This window comes from Oculina patagonica, chromosome 12 (assembly GCF_052425735.1).
Source record: "Oculina patagonica isolate OP01 chromosome 12, crgOcupat, whole genome shotgun sequence".
Lineage (NCBI taxonomy): Eukaryota > Metazoa > Cnidaria > Anthozoa > Scleractinia > Oculinidae > Oculina > Oculina patagonica.
This window is the reverse complement of record NC_135769.1, coordinates 13013796-13031395: the sequence shown is the minus strand read 5'-3', so window position 1 is coordinate 13031395 and position 17600 is coordinate 13013796. Positions and strand designations below refer to the sequence as shown.

The 17600-nt window shown below is 39.0% G+C and overlaps 1 protein-coding gene across 7 annotated transcripts in view; it reads left to right on the top strand.

Annotated features, from left to right (window-relative positions):
• Positions 1–5865, top strand: part of LOC144631944 (neuropeptide Y receptor type 6-like) — a 29068-nt gene extending 23203 nt beyond the window's left edge. For all 7 annotated transcript variants that reach the window (XM_078490527.1, XM_078490529.1, XM_078490526.1 and 4 more), the window contains one exon: positions 4187–5865. In XM_078490527.1, the coding sequence (XP_078346653.1) occupies positions 4522–5643 (1122 nt within the window). In that variant the 5' untranslated portion in view covers positions 4187–4521 and the 3' untranslated portion in view covers positions 5644–5865. The remainder of the gene's footprint in view (positions 1–4186) is intronic.
• Positions 5866–17600: the final 11735 nt, after the last annotated feature.

Below are 17600 nucleotides of genomic sequence, written 5' to 3'. Positions count from 1 at the left end.
TGGTATGAAGTGACTGGAGCATCTGAACCCGGGAAGAAAAGATATTTTGATTAAAACGGGACTTTATCAACTACTGTTTTTAACATGGAGCTGAGTTGCTCAATTGACATCACCTGTTTTCTTAGAATGAGACTTTAATTAAATAATTTATTAATTTCTCAGTCTTTCTACGAGGGAGGTGGGTTTATTAGAAAGGGCTTAAACGACAAGGCAACTAAGTAGTGGATTTACTATAGTTTGCTTTCCGGTGAAATTGTCATGGCAGACAACAATGTGAATGACAAGTCATTAATATCCGCTAATGATGGTTAATAGCACTTTTTTATGCATTTAGCTCGACAGGATCTGTAATGACTTGTTTAATGAAAATGCTAGCAATGTTTCTGCACCTGATAAAATAAGTACAGCAAGTTTATCAAATAAACCAGTCAAACACTGAATTAATCTCAGGATTGAAAGCTAACAGAAAGCAAAATTATGTAAATACTCAAGAAAATTCTAAAAAGCGCACAAGCAAGTTCGAAACTCGTCATGCCGGCTTGGTTTGCCGTGTAGTTCAGAAGGGGAATATGCGGGATGTACTTTGATGTAAGGTAATCATGATTTTTGCTTCAGCCTTTCCAGGAAATATATATTAGGGAGCTTAAGCAAACTACGACGACAACGTGGACGAGGACGTCACCAAACAAAAGGTTTAATAAGCTAATAATAACTCTGCACGTGCCTTTAAAATCTTGGTACATTTCTTGGTCGTTCTCTGCAAAACAACAACGTGAAATGACCAAATTCTGCGTATTTTGGAGAACGTAAACGCCGATGACGTCGATAACTAAAATTTTCGTAATTCTATTTGGTGTTGAACGCTCTCTTTATACTTATTCAACTGGAAGTTACGTAGCTCCTTAACCAATTGATTCATTGAATACATCGGGATAATCGTGAGATTCTCAAGTAAAAAGTAAATTCATTTGTCGATAGGAGTTGTCCTCGGCTTTGCCTTCGTCATTGCTTAAGCTCCCTATAACGCCGTGTTTTTGACGTCAAGTTTCTGTCCCGTACCGGCTCTAAGTAAACATCAACTATAATTTTAATGCATAACAAAACGTTTCTTTAATGCAACAAAACCCACCGTCGGTGTGTTAAAAGCAAGATTCAGAAAAGGCGAAGGGGAGGGAAAGGTAATAGGGGTTCGCAAATCCGCCGATCCGTGCTATTTTTGGCCCAATCCGTCGATCTGTCACTGTTTTCGCTCAAATCCAGATCCGCACTACATTCTGTGATATAATTCAGTAACTGCAATGGACTGTAGATGATTGTTGTTTTTTATGTCTACTTTTATCTTGGCTTTTTTGATAGCAATTGTTTTTTTAGTTTAATCGTCAAATAGAAAATGGTAGAATCAGTAAAACCACTGAGTATAAAGAGGCAAGCAGACTACCAGCTGCTTTCCACGCAAGAAGAAAAAGTTTTGTAAATGGCGTCATTAGGAGTCTCTATTACAAACTTAAAATACTTGTTGTTAAAACGTAACAACACTGAAATTCAGATAATCACTTCATAATAGCTAGTTATGTGAATGACAACTGATCAACATATAACTTCTCAGTACAAAAACCAATATATTTACAAGCAGACAGGTCATGAGAATAAAGACAATGATTAATTACAATGAGCACAGTGCTAGCGCTTATCCTTTCGTTATTTTAAAGACATTTCAAACTTGGGCCTAAAAAGAGGGTACAATTTTCCATGTACAAAAATAATATTTTGTTTTAGTGTTGACTACTTGAAGTCTGTAGTGAAAGGAATGGTATTTTTCGTTCAAAAGACAAAATACTAAGAAGGAAAGACAAGAGATTAGACTTTTACAGCCAGGTAACAGCTGCTTTTTTTTTACTTAAAAAAAAAATTGTGTCTCTTTTTACAGATCAATTTCAGGGAATAAGAAAGTTTTTTCAGGTCGTTTATGAAAGCTCAACAAATTAAACCTAATATATGTAATTTTTCTGTTACGTTAACACTACATAATTATTATCCTTATGCGAGGGTCTCAATGGGGTGGTGGCTTTTACGGTTAACGGTTAAAATTTCGGCTTTTTTACGTCTAACGGTTAATTTATTTCCATAACGGTTAACCGAAGTTTAAAGTTAATTTTCATTGTTTTAAAAAGTTAAAAATTAATTTCCATGATTGAAAACATGTTTTAGGTCTCAGAGCCATTCTGGGATGATGAAGTGAACTAGTTTGGTTTATTTATCATTTCTGGCCGATTTTTTACGGCTAACGGTTAAAATTTTCCAATTTTTACGCCTAACGGCTAAATTTTTGGCCGTTTTACGGCTAATGGTTAGCCCCATTGAGACACTCCTGTTTCCCTTATGCGTGAGAGGAATTCATTTACAGTTTTCATGCTCCTTTTCAAAGTTTATTAAAATACGACTGCTTTTTGGGCCTTTACAACTTTTCTGTGCATTACTTCAGTGCTGCTTATGTTGGAAAACGCGATCGGCTGCCGGCATGCTAACATAGTCGAACAGTTCATCTCTCTGGTAAACTAAATGGTTTTTTTGGCTTAAAAGGTTCGATTGCCGAAATGGAATCCTGAGAGCCAGAGAACGTTTCTGCATTTAAGATGATAAGGTTTGTGTAAAAGCAGTCAGGATCATTATGATTTAAAGAATTTACACAGCGTAAAGAGCTGTCGATCAGACGATTGGTCTCAGTTGGAGAAGACTGAACTTCACGTTACATTCTGAACTGTTAATGGGTAGTTGAATCATCTGTAATCCAGCGATAAGCTAAAAGGCCAATGAAGTCAGCCTTGTACTACCCCGGACGTTTAAAAATGGTTAATATATTTATTACAGGAGACAGGGCAAAAACTCGCATCGATCCTCGCGCGAATTTTCTGGCGCGCTAGCGTGTTCGTCCTCCTGGCTGACCGTGGATAAAAATGAAAGGAACAGTAGTCTAAGCTTTACTGATTGGATTTGAGGCGTTTTAGTGATTTGAAAATGTGTGAGTTTCGACAGAAGACTTATAGTCTTGCCTCTGGGGCTAAATCATCCGGTTTCTCACTGTCTGAAAACAGGCGGTGTCAGAAAATGCAACATGATCTCCATGCCGTTTGTCAGTCGTCAGTTTACCTCTCCCAGACTCTCTGTAAATATCCCTCACTTATCTAAAACTACAGGCAACAACCTTTTGCTCCTTGAATTATTTGCGGAGAACGAAAAACTCTTTCATCGTTGCCAAAACACGGATGAAAGAATGACATTAATGCAGCCATCATTCCCAGCCAGACACTTTTGATAATTGCACAACGATTAAACAAAGTTATTGTGTTGGTTGTGGTTTCTGCCGGAAAAACACTTGACGGTCGAGTGCCAGCAAGTGATCGTGGTCATTTGCTATTGATACACTGGTCATTTGCTATTGAGTTTATTTTTCATAAAGGCCTTTACTGATAGATTGAGAATGTTCAACTTACTATGCGTCGTCGAAAGTTCCTATGAAAATCATGAGAACATTGAAAAAATCATGGTATAGTATAAAGTGGAGAAATGATTCTTTTCGGGTTCCTTATAACTGCACATTGAAATGGCAGAGAGTTCTTTTAGTAGGTAAAAAATTTTTATCTCTGTAAAATATCTAGCTGTAAGTCTTGTCTCAATGAAACTTTTTATTTGGGCTGAAGGTTGATTTCCGAAAAAACATAGATAAGATGAGCTATTGGATTTCCAAATGTTTTGATTAGATTACATAAATAACCGAGGTTGCAGATTTAATTTGTGCGCTGTTTTAGTAGCGTCGTAACCAAAGATTCCTTCGAAATGTGAGCACTATCGTATGTTACAATAACAGTGCTGTTTCCCTTTTATCACTTACGAAAACTATCTTTTGTTATTACAGTGAATTCCGATTCAAGTCCACTGAGCATTATTCAAATAAACCCGGCCTTTTTAAAGTATAAAATGAGAAAATCCACTTTAAACTCTCGATGGCAAATAAAAAACTTCAACTCGATAATACGATCATTCATCATTGAGATTTTCATCTTCAAGTGGTTATAGTTAAGGGCGGCCCCTAAAACCCATTATAGTACCTTTTAATAGTTTATTATTATTACAAATCTCCTGTAAATAAACTCTATTTACAATGACATGATAACATTATTTCTTTCAGAATTAACCAGATGACCTTGTGGTGTGCTTTAAGATAGCAGATAGAGTGCTGACGTGTGGATAAACTTGATTTACATATTTGGCATAACTTGGACTAAAATAAATATATAAAACTTCTCACCAGCCACGAGTATCAACAGATTCTTCAGTACAGATTACGAGGACGATCAGTTTCACTCGAAACCAAAGGAGGACATTGCTCAACTCTTGATACAATTCACTTCAACAGTTACTACTTCTGCAAGCGACCTGGCAGAAAGGTGCAGTGGATAATTGTTTCAAGTTAAGCGTTTTACAAGAGGGTCCTTTTCTTTTCCTTGCTGTCGACACCTTGCTATGTCAAACATCACTGAACCCACCGAGACTATAGAACTAGAAGACAAAGTGAAACCAGCTTTCTATGCCGTGGCCTTTATACTGGGCCTTCTTGGAAACTTGCTGGTTATAGTCGTCGTAGCAGCGAGGCGACACCGCCGAACAGCAAATGATATTTTTATTCTTAACCTGGCCATTAGTGACCTTGTGTACCTGTTTGTCTGCCTTCCCACGAACGTCTACATGATGTTTGCAGATATTCAGTACGATTTGTTTTGCCGTTTGATTTGGCCTTTAATGACTGTTACAGTGAACCTGAGCATATTTACTCTTACATCAATGGCTGTATTTCGGTGCCATGTTATTTTAAATCCTTTTAAGCCAGAAATGAGCCATCGCTACGTATTTCTGTGGATCTTAGGAATTTGGCTACTTGGCTTTGTTATCGTGATTCCATTGCTACTGGTGACAAAACCAAAACTGGCAGAGCCACAAGGTTGTATAGAAGTGTGGCCTTCCTTCGCATACCGACAAGCTTACACCGCCAGCCTCTTCGTGCTGCAATTCATGCTTCCGCTGACCATTATTGCTGTCGCATATGTACGTATCGGCCTCGACTTGGTGCGTCAAGGGAGACGTCAGGTCCCGGATCACATGGCTAATCAAGAGAGAAGGCGAGAGAACATGCAAGTGATTAAAACATTAGCAACCATTGTGATTTTATTCGCGATTTGTATGCTGCCTGCCCAGCTCGCCTGGCTTCTTCATGACTTTGCTTTGGAAGATAACCAAAGCCTGGTAGATTTGCTGTTTAGCTTTTCTCCGTCGCTGCTGTATTTCCACAGTTGTTTGAATCCAATTGCTTATGGTACGCTGACCAAACACTTCCGGCGCGGCTACATTCGATTCTTTTCCTATTTATTCTGCTGTCGGTTCTTCAGACTGTTCAAAAGAGACTCAGCCTCAGGACATCTGGGCATCACCAAGCTGTGTTCGGCCTGGGGCGACAGGAAGCGGAAAATGGATAAAAGCGATACATGGATCCAACGAAACAACAATACCGAGACAATATCATTACGTGAAGAGCTGTTGCAACATCGTGGATCAGGAATGCTGCCACTGGAGAAAGAAACAGTACTTTAGCTTCATCTACTTTATTATATGTACTTTAAGTTCATCTACGCATGTCTGTTATACGCAGTTCAATGTCGTCCCCAAAGCCCGCATTTTTTGGTCAGCACCAAGAACGCGGACTCTTTTTCGTTCCGATTTTTTTAGCACGCGCAGAGCAACTATGCGCAGAGTGCTCATTTTCGATTTGAGTCGATCAGATTTGAACGAAATAAACGAGGGCTATAGCGTCAATACAGTCTTTTGCTTTCTACTTAAAGACCAGCCAAACGTATACTACGGCGTAATATTCCGAACATTCCGAACAAAAGACCTTTACTTGATTGTACTTTCAGGGAAGTGGAGGGCTTATAAATGGACGTAATTAATTGCGGGCCCAAGAGAGGCCCGCAACCCTAATCTTGACAGTGACCAGCGGATTGCGTTTTACGCGTGCGCGCCACGTTAATAAAAAGCGAACAGAAAACGGAAGTTGAAAATTTTGTTCTTCCACTAAGAACGATCGGAATGCGAAAAATGTGTCAATCACGACAGTTTGTCGTAACACCGGAAGAGAAAATCTGTTCTCCAAGAACGATTGTCACATAAGATCTAGGCTTCTGTCACATGGAAGATTGCAAACATTACAATTTGCAGACTTGTTTTACGGGTGTTGCTTTTGCGAAAATTTGCTCTGATTGTATCACGCAAAAACCACGGCAAAGCGAATGATTCCAACAACGGTTATTCTCGAGAAATTCGTTATAACACTGACAATATAGCGAGTTTATCGACCGAGGAAAATCACATCTCAATTCACACCGCGTGCTCGACTACACTTCACTACTGTCAATCCGACAAAAACAACTCTGACTGGTTCGCGGCCGGTTAGCGGCAATTAAGCGTGATTTATCATTAATCGCGCCACGTTAATTAAAGGAGAGCAAAACATAGCGAGTTTACCGACTGAGAAAAATCACATCTCAATTCACACCGCGTGCTCGATTACACTTCCCAAAACGATAAAAACATGCATTCCTTGCGTGACGCGTTACTCGGGATAATTGTCTTTTGTCCATTTAATCATTTCTTTATCGACACTGCCATCTAAAATTACGCACTCTCGTACCAGTACCTTTTCTAAGTGCGTCAAGGCCTGCACTTTCTGACCTGTGGTTACCACTAGTTGTACGTGTAGTAAAAATAACCGAAATTATATCTGGCAGGAATTTCAGTAAGGCTAAGTCATACGTCCTTCGGGCAACATTTTCTGACACTTTTTTCGCGCAACAATGTTGCATTACGAGTTGAGAAGCACTAGGCGTATAAAGCTGCCTCGTCCCCAGGCGTCCTCGTCTTTGGTCGTGCACGGTTCGCTTGGCGTTCTGGGACTGACGTGCACGGTTCGCTTGGCGTTCTGGGCCTATCAACCCCCGCGCTCCCTGTTTTCCCGCCATACCGCTTCAACGTCCAGCCAATCGGCGCCTGGGGACGAGGCAGCGTATAAAGTGTGCTCATGGCAGCCATATTGGAGGAGTGAAACAATAAAATTATTTTCCTTTCGGTAAAAAATCATTTTTATGCAAATATCGTTTATTGTTTGACTCCTACACAGAAGCACTGCTTTTTACTCTTAGACAACATGTGAATACCAAGGCGCTTTAACTCTTTCAGTGCTAAAGTCGACTTTTGTCGACATTTGGAGGAGCAGTCAATGAACCACTTGTGACGTCATTAATTTAAAAGTCAGCAGATTTTGGTGATAAGCATCTGATAGAGCTAGGTTTGACCTTTTCAAAGAACTATTCACTTTGCGTATCGGTCGCATCCTAACAGAGCTAATCGAGAAAAAGTCAATCACTTTTTAGTGCAAAATCGGTGCTTAAAAAGGCCAAAACACCTGTAAAAGATCGAGGTCCTCTTGACAGGGTTTACCAATGTTTTTATCAAAACTTTTTTGGTCTAAAGGAAGGACGAATACAGTAGAAAGAAGTGGAAATAACAAAGCCAAGAGAAACGAAAGGAAAAGGAGCAAGAAAAAAGTCCAAATTTTGGCTTATGCGCATGCACCAAAGTACATTTTTGTACATTTTTTAATGGAATCTTCCTCAAAATCTTGCTGCATTGTGGAAAAGTGCTTTTTAAGTAAAGTTAACGGAAATCCAGGATCGTAGCATCAAAAATTCAGTTTAACGGTAAAAAAAACCCAGTTTTTGGAGAAATTCAGCACTGAAAGGGTTAAACATAAGTTAACGCTATAGAGCACTCAGACGGTAAGGCGGAGATGCCAAAAATAGGAATAACTTGACCATCTTTTAAGAGTCATAAATACATAAAATTGGGGAAACATATGTTCTTGGGAAGCGTGCTTGTTTTTAGAAGTTTGCAGTATATGGTTGTAAGTCAATCACTACTCCTTGGTGTGGATCACCACCAAATAATATTTCTATGGAACACTGAAACCCTAAAGGAAGCTCATATTATATTGGGCTAATTTGTACAGCTTACCCCAAGCAGATCCATTTTGTTTTTGACTGACTGACTAAGAAATTGTGCTCTCATCTGTGATTGCTATTTGCTAGTCTGGATCCGCCACTGCATTGCATGTGTCACTAAGATGATTGATTAATTAATTTAAAGTAATAAACGTTGTTGCTGAAAAGTACAGTGACTATCTCTCTTTACGCCAATCGATATCCTCGCCACTTACGCATGATACATTCACTGATATGGACTTCACTCGGTCCCATTTCCGTTGTTAATTCTGTTACAATCAGCAATTTGCTGAGCTGATTAATAGGTAATAGAAATCCTGTGTGGACTCAAACCAAACACCTGATACAAAAAACTAATTACAATAAAGTGCAATAAATAGCAAGGATGAAACTTATTTTAAGAAAAACAGAACCCTGCTTTGAAGTTATCATCTGTTTGACAGAAACTGAAAAAAAGAAGTAATTCTGGTGAATAGCATGGGTTTGTATTACTACATTCCGTGACTGGTTTTAAAGACTCGCGCCACTTTACATGATAACGAAATGAGTTTTATTCCGGAACGAGTTTCGTTCCAGAATGAAGCTCTATCTGCATTCACATGACGACCAAAACAAAAATGGCGCGAGTCTGGGAAGCTTTATAGCTAAATGACATGCCAGTGAAGGTGACGACTCAGGAAAGCTTATGAAACGAACGCAAAAATAACGAGCGAACGGATTAACGCAGGTAGACCGTGCAATTTATAATTTCTTTTGTTACCTCGAGGTTTCTATCAGGCATTTTCTTAATTTATCACGCTTTCGATCCATGAACTTTTGTCTCACACTGAACTTTTGTCTCAGTTGGTAGAAAACTCTTGTTTTCTGTGACCAAACTGGCCGTACTCCACCAAGCTCCCTATTGAGGACAGCAATCGTCTGCTTACTATTTGTGTGGATTTGTATTTTCGTGTCAGAAATGGGTACTGGGGGAGGAGGGAGGGGGGTGTTTTCGGAAGACAGGCAAACATAGACAAGAATAGGATAACTAAGCATTCATTTGTACTTCGACCTTCTCAGAATTTTTTAACATTCATGAGACCAATAAAGTTGTTAAATATGTTATGCGCTAAAAAAATTTAAATTAAAACCTGTGAGAAAGTTTTATTACACATGCGAGCTGTTTAAGATGACAATGCCTATAGCTATATAAAAAAAACTAATTCAGTTTAACGCTACTTATAGAAAGTTATTCTCAAATTACTAAGAAAATGCTGCACTATGAAAACATCGAATTACAAAGCTACAGCTACTGAACAAAAATACTACCTCAGATTCATCCGGCAAAGGTCGTCCGCCTGTTCCGGAAAAAAATTAGTGGATCCGCGCGTTCTATTTGCATTTCAACTGGTTGAACTAAAATTTTGGCTAAATGTAAAGCAATTTAACTTGAACAATTTTAAGTGTTCTATTCTTACCGCAGAATTATGTTTCCAACCATTCCTTCAGTCCATATCGTCATTCTCAAATATAAATTAAACGACTAGTACGAGTTTACTCAAAACATTGCATATCCATTGTTTTCTTAATAAATGGCAACTAAACTAAAATACTTTTACTTTATTTTCAGTTAATAAACTGACAGTAAAGCTTCGAAAGAAAGCCTCTCGTTTCTTTCAAGTTTGGTGGCCTTTTCATCCTCATTTTCTTTATAGATTGTTATTAGCCACTTTAAAAACCAGTTGGGTTCTTCTGTCAGAAACTCAATACATTTGAGAACGATATTTCGGGAGGTCGATTACTTTTGAGGGATCGCTGTTTTCGTCCGTGCTGATCCACTAGCAACTGCCAAATCTTATCCCCTTTCTTGGAGACCAACAGTGTTTTAAATTCGTAACTTTACCATACCTAGATCTACCTATGCTTTAGCCTGAATTTCAGACATCCCTCTGTGCTCGCCTGCTGGCAAGCAGGCGAGCACAGAGGGAAGTCTGAATTTCAGGCTACCTATGCTTGCCTTACTCTAAGACTGCAGCCTTAATGAATAAAATAGTCTTCAAAATATCACTATTAAAAGGCCTTTGAAGTGTTATTTTTACGTTATATTTTGTACTCTAGAAACTCTAAATACGGGAAAACGGTTCACATGATTTTAAAAACTCAGATTCAATCAACAACATTTATTATTTAATGCTAATGTCAACTGGCTGCTTGGCTCCACTAGCCCCTATGGTTATTCCAGGCAGCCAGTACTCTTATTTTAATTACTTTTTGTGTCAATATTTCTTTGTAAGGCAAGAGTACATTAAAGATTGTTGTTGATGTTTTTCGTGAGGCTGAATAGCTTAAAATCTTTACTATATCTGTTGACACTATTTTGAAAACCGAGAAGACCCTGGAGACGACAATCTATGCAGGCATTAGTGCACCCAGGAAAGGCCGGTTTTGGAATCAACTTCTTTAGAGGAAAAAAAATATACCTTCGCGAGAAAAAATAGCTGTAGGAGACATTTGCCTTTCGTCTTTTACAGAAACCCATAAGGGTTGAAACGTGTAACTCCCTATGATTCGCATTGTACAAAGCGTTTGCACATTCGTTTACACTAAGTACCATATTTGGAAAATCACGAGAAACATTTAACCAATCAAAATGACTATATTTGGATTAAATTCACAGCGCGCGCTAGCTCGCGCTCGATGGCGTAATCTTGTTTTTGAACAAGCTTGGTTGAATAAACTTAAATTTGGTTAAATTCCCCTGTTTCATCTTCACGAAGTAGTCTGGAGAACTTCGCTTCGATACACTTAATGTATTTCTTTAGTTTCTGTAAGACATTTACGGCGTTTTGGTCGAAATTCAAGCAACTTACCGCAAAACCAAAAATTATGTTGCGTGTGTCATTATAAAGCATTCGCGTACAAATTTTTCGTGTTTCCAAATATGGTACTTAGCAAAATGAATATTCAAACGCTGTGCGCGCGCGTTACACGTTTCAACCCTTATGGGTTTCTGTCTTTTATTAATCAAAGCTCTCTTGATGAAGCTTTTCCAGGATCTCCTCCAGGCTTGAAATCACGCGTTGAAGCGTTCCAGTGTCAAATCTGGGATCCTCCAAGACTTCTTTTGCATACTCATAGTCTGCGTCAGCCTCTTCGTGCTGTTGATTAAGATCAGCTATGTCCGTTTCGATCCTTTCCATATCGGTTTGCATCTTTTGAAAACAGAAAAAAACGTGTCAGTGGTTTATAATAGAAGCGGCGCAAGATTGTGGAGAGGAAGGCTTAGTGTTAATAGTGGTTTTGACAATAAATTCGTTTGAATCGTCTTAGGGCCTCTTCGCATGAGCCCGGTTTACGAGCTGTCTCAGTTACCTGGACGGATTTTGAACTCTGTTCGTATGGAAAATTTTAGCCCGGTTGACGGGGATTAAATTCAAGAAACGAAGGCAAAATGGCGACACAAAAAGTTGCATCTTTCGCGACTATCATTATTGACCCGTGTAACTTTATTAATAAAGCTAATTCGCATATTTCTGAAGTGGAAATAGATACAGGGCAAAATTAAACCATTTGGACCACCCAATTACGAAAGGGAAGCTATTTTCTCAAAAAAGTTGCGTCCCGGCGACCGGGCTGGAGCGTTCATATGGGAAAATATTCTTCCCGGTTGTCGAGATCTCGGTTGCAGAAACCGAGATATCGGTAGCCGGGCTGGCCCACTTTCTCATATGAACACATCCAAAATTTTACAAGAAAATAGGAGTGAGCCGAGATCTCGGTAACTGGGCCAGCCCGGTCAACCGGGATCATATGAAGAGGCCCTTAACTAGGGCCTGATTACATGAGCCGGGCTGGCCCGGTTTGCCGAGACGACTTTCGGCCCGGTTTCAGCACGAATGATCAGAGCACGAATGATCTTGATCACCTTTTTCCGGCAATTTGGTGGTTAAATGTTTTGCACTTATGCAGCTGGATAGATTACTTTACCTCTACATCCTATTTCGAAGGAGTACCATTGATTTTTTCGGAGTTTCCCTAATGGTCGCGGGTCGCGGGTCGCGGGTTTCAAGTCGCGTGTCGCGGGTTTTAAATAAGTCGCGGGTTTTGAAAAAGTCCCGGGTTTTGAAAAAAGTCGCGTGTTTTTAAAAAGTTGCGAGTTTTCAATAGAATGCATTTATTTCTCAGTAGAATTGATTCAAACAAATTTAAACCGGTTGCAAAGACGCCGGTTTTAAAATGATCGCGTTTTCTTCGGAACTACGTTACGAAGTAACGTTGCGAGTTCAGAGTTAGACAATCAAATTGCGAACTTCGGAACAAACTTCCCAAACTTTGCCGACTGAACTTCTGAACTTCCCAAGTTTGCAAGTTGAGGAGGAACGAGACACCTTACAAAGTGGTGGCAGAAATATTTCAGCGATTCTAGCTGTTCGAGTTTCAAAATAGTTGTTTGAACAAGCACGGCGTCGGTATCAACGTTCTGACCTACAGTAAGTATAAGGATAAGGATTACATATACCGTCCGTTGCATCACGTCCTGAAAAAAACAACATGTTCAAATTGGGTATCAAACATTGCATGATTTGCAATCAAGCTTTTAAGTTTGAAAACAACGTTGCGCGCGAGCGATCATGAAGTTGAACCAAAGTATTCATGATTGAACGCGTACGGTTGATAAATATATTTTACTAGTATTCTGTGGCAAAAACTCTTTAAAATATTTTTAACTGGCGCAGATTTTAAAAACCCTTCTGTAGTTATGTTGACAGAAATGGTTTTGCTTCGCTAAATCATCGGAAGAAAACACGTACCATAAAAATAGAATTGAGCCGTAAACGTGTCGCGACTTTTAATTCAAATTTGTCTGACTCTTTCGCATTTGTATAAAATTAATTTCACGTGAAGATCGGTAAAGCCGTCCAGTTTCATTCGGTTTACAAACGCAGAAGACTTGACATTGAAGTTAAAGCCTCACAAAAATTTTAAAGATGTATTTGCTGTATATAAAAAGTTAAATTTGACCAAATTTCAGCCGACGTAAAATTTATTTATCGACAGATCGCTCATGCGAAACGACGTCAGGCTCTTCAACTTCACTGAACCAAATATTTTGTAACTCTAGCCACTGGAATCGCTGAAACATTACCGCTGCTGCCATGTTTTCTTCACCTGAATTTCCGACATGAACATGACTTTCGAGCAACATGTCTTGTTCCTCCTCAACTTGCAAACTTAGCCGGACCAAAGTTGGGGAGTTTGTTCCGAAGTTCGTGATTTGATTGTTTAACCCGCAAAGTAATTGGCTACTTTGTAACGTAGTTCCCAAGAAAACGAGTTTAAATTTGTTTGAATGAATTTTACTGAGAAATAATCGGTTTCTATCGAAAACTCGCAACTTTTTAAAAACACGCGACTTTTTTCAAAACCCGCGACTTTTTCAAAACCCGCGACACGCGACTTGAAACCCGCGACCCGCGACCCGCGACCATTAGGGAAACTCATTTTTTCGTCGGATATTGTGCTCAGAAGAGAACTTTAATGCTGGCCCGCTTAGCCGGGCTGGACACGATTACATGGAAAATTTTCAGCCCGGCTAGCCGAGATCCCGGCATCGCGATACCGGGATCTCGGCTAACCGGGCTGGCCCGGTTGTCATGTAATCGCGAAGTTGATTTTTGTTGTGTTTAACAGACGTGCCGAGATCTCGGCAAACCGAGCCAGCCCGGCTAACCGGGCCAGCCCGGCTCATGTTATCAGGCCCTAAACCGAAACCAAAATTGCGACACATGAAGTTGCATCCTTTGCGACTATCGTAGCTTTATCGACCCTTGTAACTCTACTTATAAAGCTAATTCGCATATTTCTGAAGTGGAAATATATCCAAGGCAAAATAATGCCATTTTGACCTCCCAGTTAAGAAAGGGAAGCTATTTTTTCAAAAAACGTTGCGTCCCGGCGGCCGGGCTGGAGTGTTCATATGGAAAAATTTTCTTCCCGGTTGCCGATATCTCGTTTGCAGAAACCGAGATATCGGTAACCGGGCTGGCGCGCCTTCTCATATGAACATATCAAAAATTTTACAAAGAAAATAGGAGTGGGCCGATATCTCGGTAACTGGGCCAGCCCGGTCAACCGGGATCATATGAAGAAGCCCTTAGTCTTTGACAAGCTGGTCATACTAGACGGATTACTCATCCTAGTGTGAACTGAAACACAAGTTGAGGAAAGTAATTTATCCAACTATGTTATTCGTTAGCAAGCACTTTATCGTATCCTTTCAAAACGATGTAAAAACTTCCCCCAAGACTGATAGGAAGACTAAATAAGTGGAGGGAAAAAAAACAGGACACCAAGAAAACTATTCATGTAGGTACTTATTACTAGTGATACCTATCGGTAGAAATGCCAACGAGTACAACTGGACGCTTTATGATTTTGGTCGATCAATAAACATTGCGCGTTTTCTTTGAAAATCTTGAATGTTTATGGAATAAAATGCGATTTTATGAAGGCTAACAAAAAGTTCTAAAATAATACCAAAGTAGTGAAGATTTAGTGAGAAATCTTGTAATCTTCATGCTATTTGAGAGTTCCAAGTCATTGTTGTCCGATGCCGCTATTTTGGAAAGGTTTGCGCTGTTTTAAAGTCCTATAGGTCTTAATCAATGTGGCTATGAGCCACTGAACACGAAAAATAAATTACGAAACAAAAAGCAAACTTTTACAAAGATTTGCCAAAACAAAGCATTTCAAACTTTCCACACTGCAGTTGAATCCATTTAGCACATAAGTATTCAAAAATTTACCAGAGGTTTTAAAAGGTAAAAGCCTGGTAAAACGGACAAGTTGGTGGCCAAAGATGGAACAAGTTTATTTTATTATTCCGAGAATAAATTCATCACGCAGAGTTTACGTCAAAGTAGAAATAGCATTAATTGTTAGCATCCAAGACGAATCTATTCAGGCTACATTCTGTTCACTAAAGGAGCAGATTTTGAAACAATGCAATTTCTGTTATGTAGAGTCTAGTCGTATAGGTGTTCTTCACATTTCTGCTCTTACGAACAGAAGCCTTCGAATAAGAAATGAGTCTCTAGGTTTTTAGGGCGTGAAAAGTAATCTCCTTTAAGAATTTTCGAGACTTGTTTAGCTTACGTAAGTCCAGTCTTAGTTTCCAAATTCCAATTCTACGATTTTATGATTCCATTGTCCATTTACCACTGGATAACTGTCGAGTTCGGTACTGTCAGCGAGTGACGTCAAGATCTCCAGAATTTTCGCGCCAAGTTCCTTGATGAATTGATCTTTGAGTCCACAAGATGGAAAAGATCCTTCAGTAAAATTTCAGGGCAGAAACTAACACGCGCTATGAGGAGTTAAATCACTGATGAAGTTTCATCCTACAGAAGTCAACAAACATATCACCGCAAACTTGCTAGAGGCATGGGTGACAATACACGATACTAGTAGTTTGGCCAAATTCTGGCCGAGTGGGCAGTTTACAATTCAATGAGACTACTACTTACAGGTAAACGTTTTCGGCTTATATTAAACTCTTATTGTGCCACTGTTTTCGGCAAGTTTATGACTAAATAATTCATTTGCATCATATTCTTTTCAAGCCATGAGTGATACAGTTCCTGGTGTTTCTGCCATCGATGCTCAAATTAGCTTTCACGAAACATTTCTGACAAATTTCCACTGACATTCTTCAGAAACAAGGTCAAGGTAAGCTTATGTTAATTAAGCTAGAGTATTTTATATTTTAGTTTATATTTGTAGTATTTATTTATGTATTAAATTCTTTTCAAGTTCAAAGTCAGTTGTCAAACTTGTCGAATAGCTACCAGCCGGCTTTAATAATAGTTTGTAGTGCCCACTGCACATAATTTTGCTCATCGTTCTAGCCTTCGAATACAGCCGCCTCTCATTCGCTCCTGCTACTACTCTATCATCGTGCCTGAATCTGCCTAAGATCTATTTACTCTGAAATCTGTAAATTACTGCTTAGAGGAACTCATGTTCTCAATTTACCGAAACTATGGTTTAAACTCATTCAGTTATTTGGCAGCGAGCAAACTCCGAGTTACAACACCATGACAAGAACTCAACTAAATCGATCATACACGGCCTTCTTGCTTATTTTTTTCGCTTCTCTCGAGCTTCTCGCCTCGCCCCGCCACGTCCCCCCGCGCGTTCATTTATTTTTTCGCTCAAAGGTGGCTGGTAACGGCTTCCAACACTTGCCAGCTCTTATACTTTGACGGGTCAGTACTCAGTACAAACCTTTATCAGTTGATGCTACAAAAATGGTATGAAATAAATGCCCAATGATTGGTGAATATGTTGTGGTTATTTTCATGACGTCACTTGTTACTATAGCAACAGTATAACCTGTTAAAAACACCCTTAATTGTGGCTTTAAGTGCTGATAACTCAAAAACGAGCTCGGTGACCCCTATTTTTTTTTATTTATATTGAACATTGATTAACATGTAAAGATACAACTTTTTGCAAAGATAAAAACATTTCCACGAAGGGGTTTTACAGCCACCTTAAATTTTCAAAATTTTAAGGTGGCTCTTTCACTATAACTGATTACACTATATTTTTGAGCGAGTTCGCCCCCTTGCAGATTTCCCGATGTTAGGCTGAAAAACCATGTGTTTTGTGCTATATACCATACATATGTATTACATGTACCGTACATCAAACTATCATCAGCACCGAACAGTTAGCTAGTGCAGGTTTTTATCATTTTATTGGTTAGTTTTGCCGATTAGAGAATGGAAGAATTTTATACTGTACTGTTAACACAGATAATTGTATCTCAACACACACAATTATATTATTTTCAAAATCTTAGCCTCGGGTTTATTCTAATATATTCTTAAATTTTCGCAAATTTCAGCCTCGATACTAATATATTCTTATGAAATAATTTTTTATAGGACCATTTCTGTGACACTGAAGCTTCGGAACCTTATCGTTATGTTCCCATCGTCTTTACTTGGTTTATGTGCTGTTTGTATATTGCAAAACATCGCATTTTGCACGATTCCGTTATTAAAGCTATTCATGCCATTTACGAGAATTCACGTTTTCTATCAGCAGGCTCCTGCTGTCAGTTCGTCCTTTGCTCGGGTTCGTTTGGCACATGCCGTTTAGTAACATGAGATTTGCAACTGTTCATTACAGATCATGATTGATTTTGACATACACGTCACTTTCAAAAGTAAAAAAACCTCCTTCACACGTGACAGGATATTATGGAACGTGACAAGTTGCTCGCTAACGTGAAATACAACAGGACCACGTGCAAATTCATGTCACGAAATGTTTGAATTACTTAGGAGAGGGGAGGCTCGTTGATTATTATTTGCAACTCGCAGAAAAATTCTAAAACAATACATTTCAATGCTTAAGACTTCATGAAGCTTTTTAATATTAATATTGTTTTACCTAGGAACCAGAAAAGCGAAATTACTCTAAGAAATCCGCCGAAAACAGTGCAAT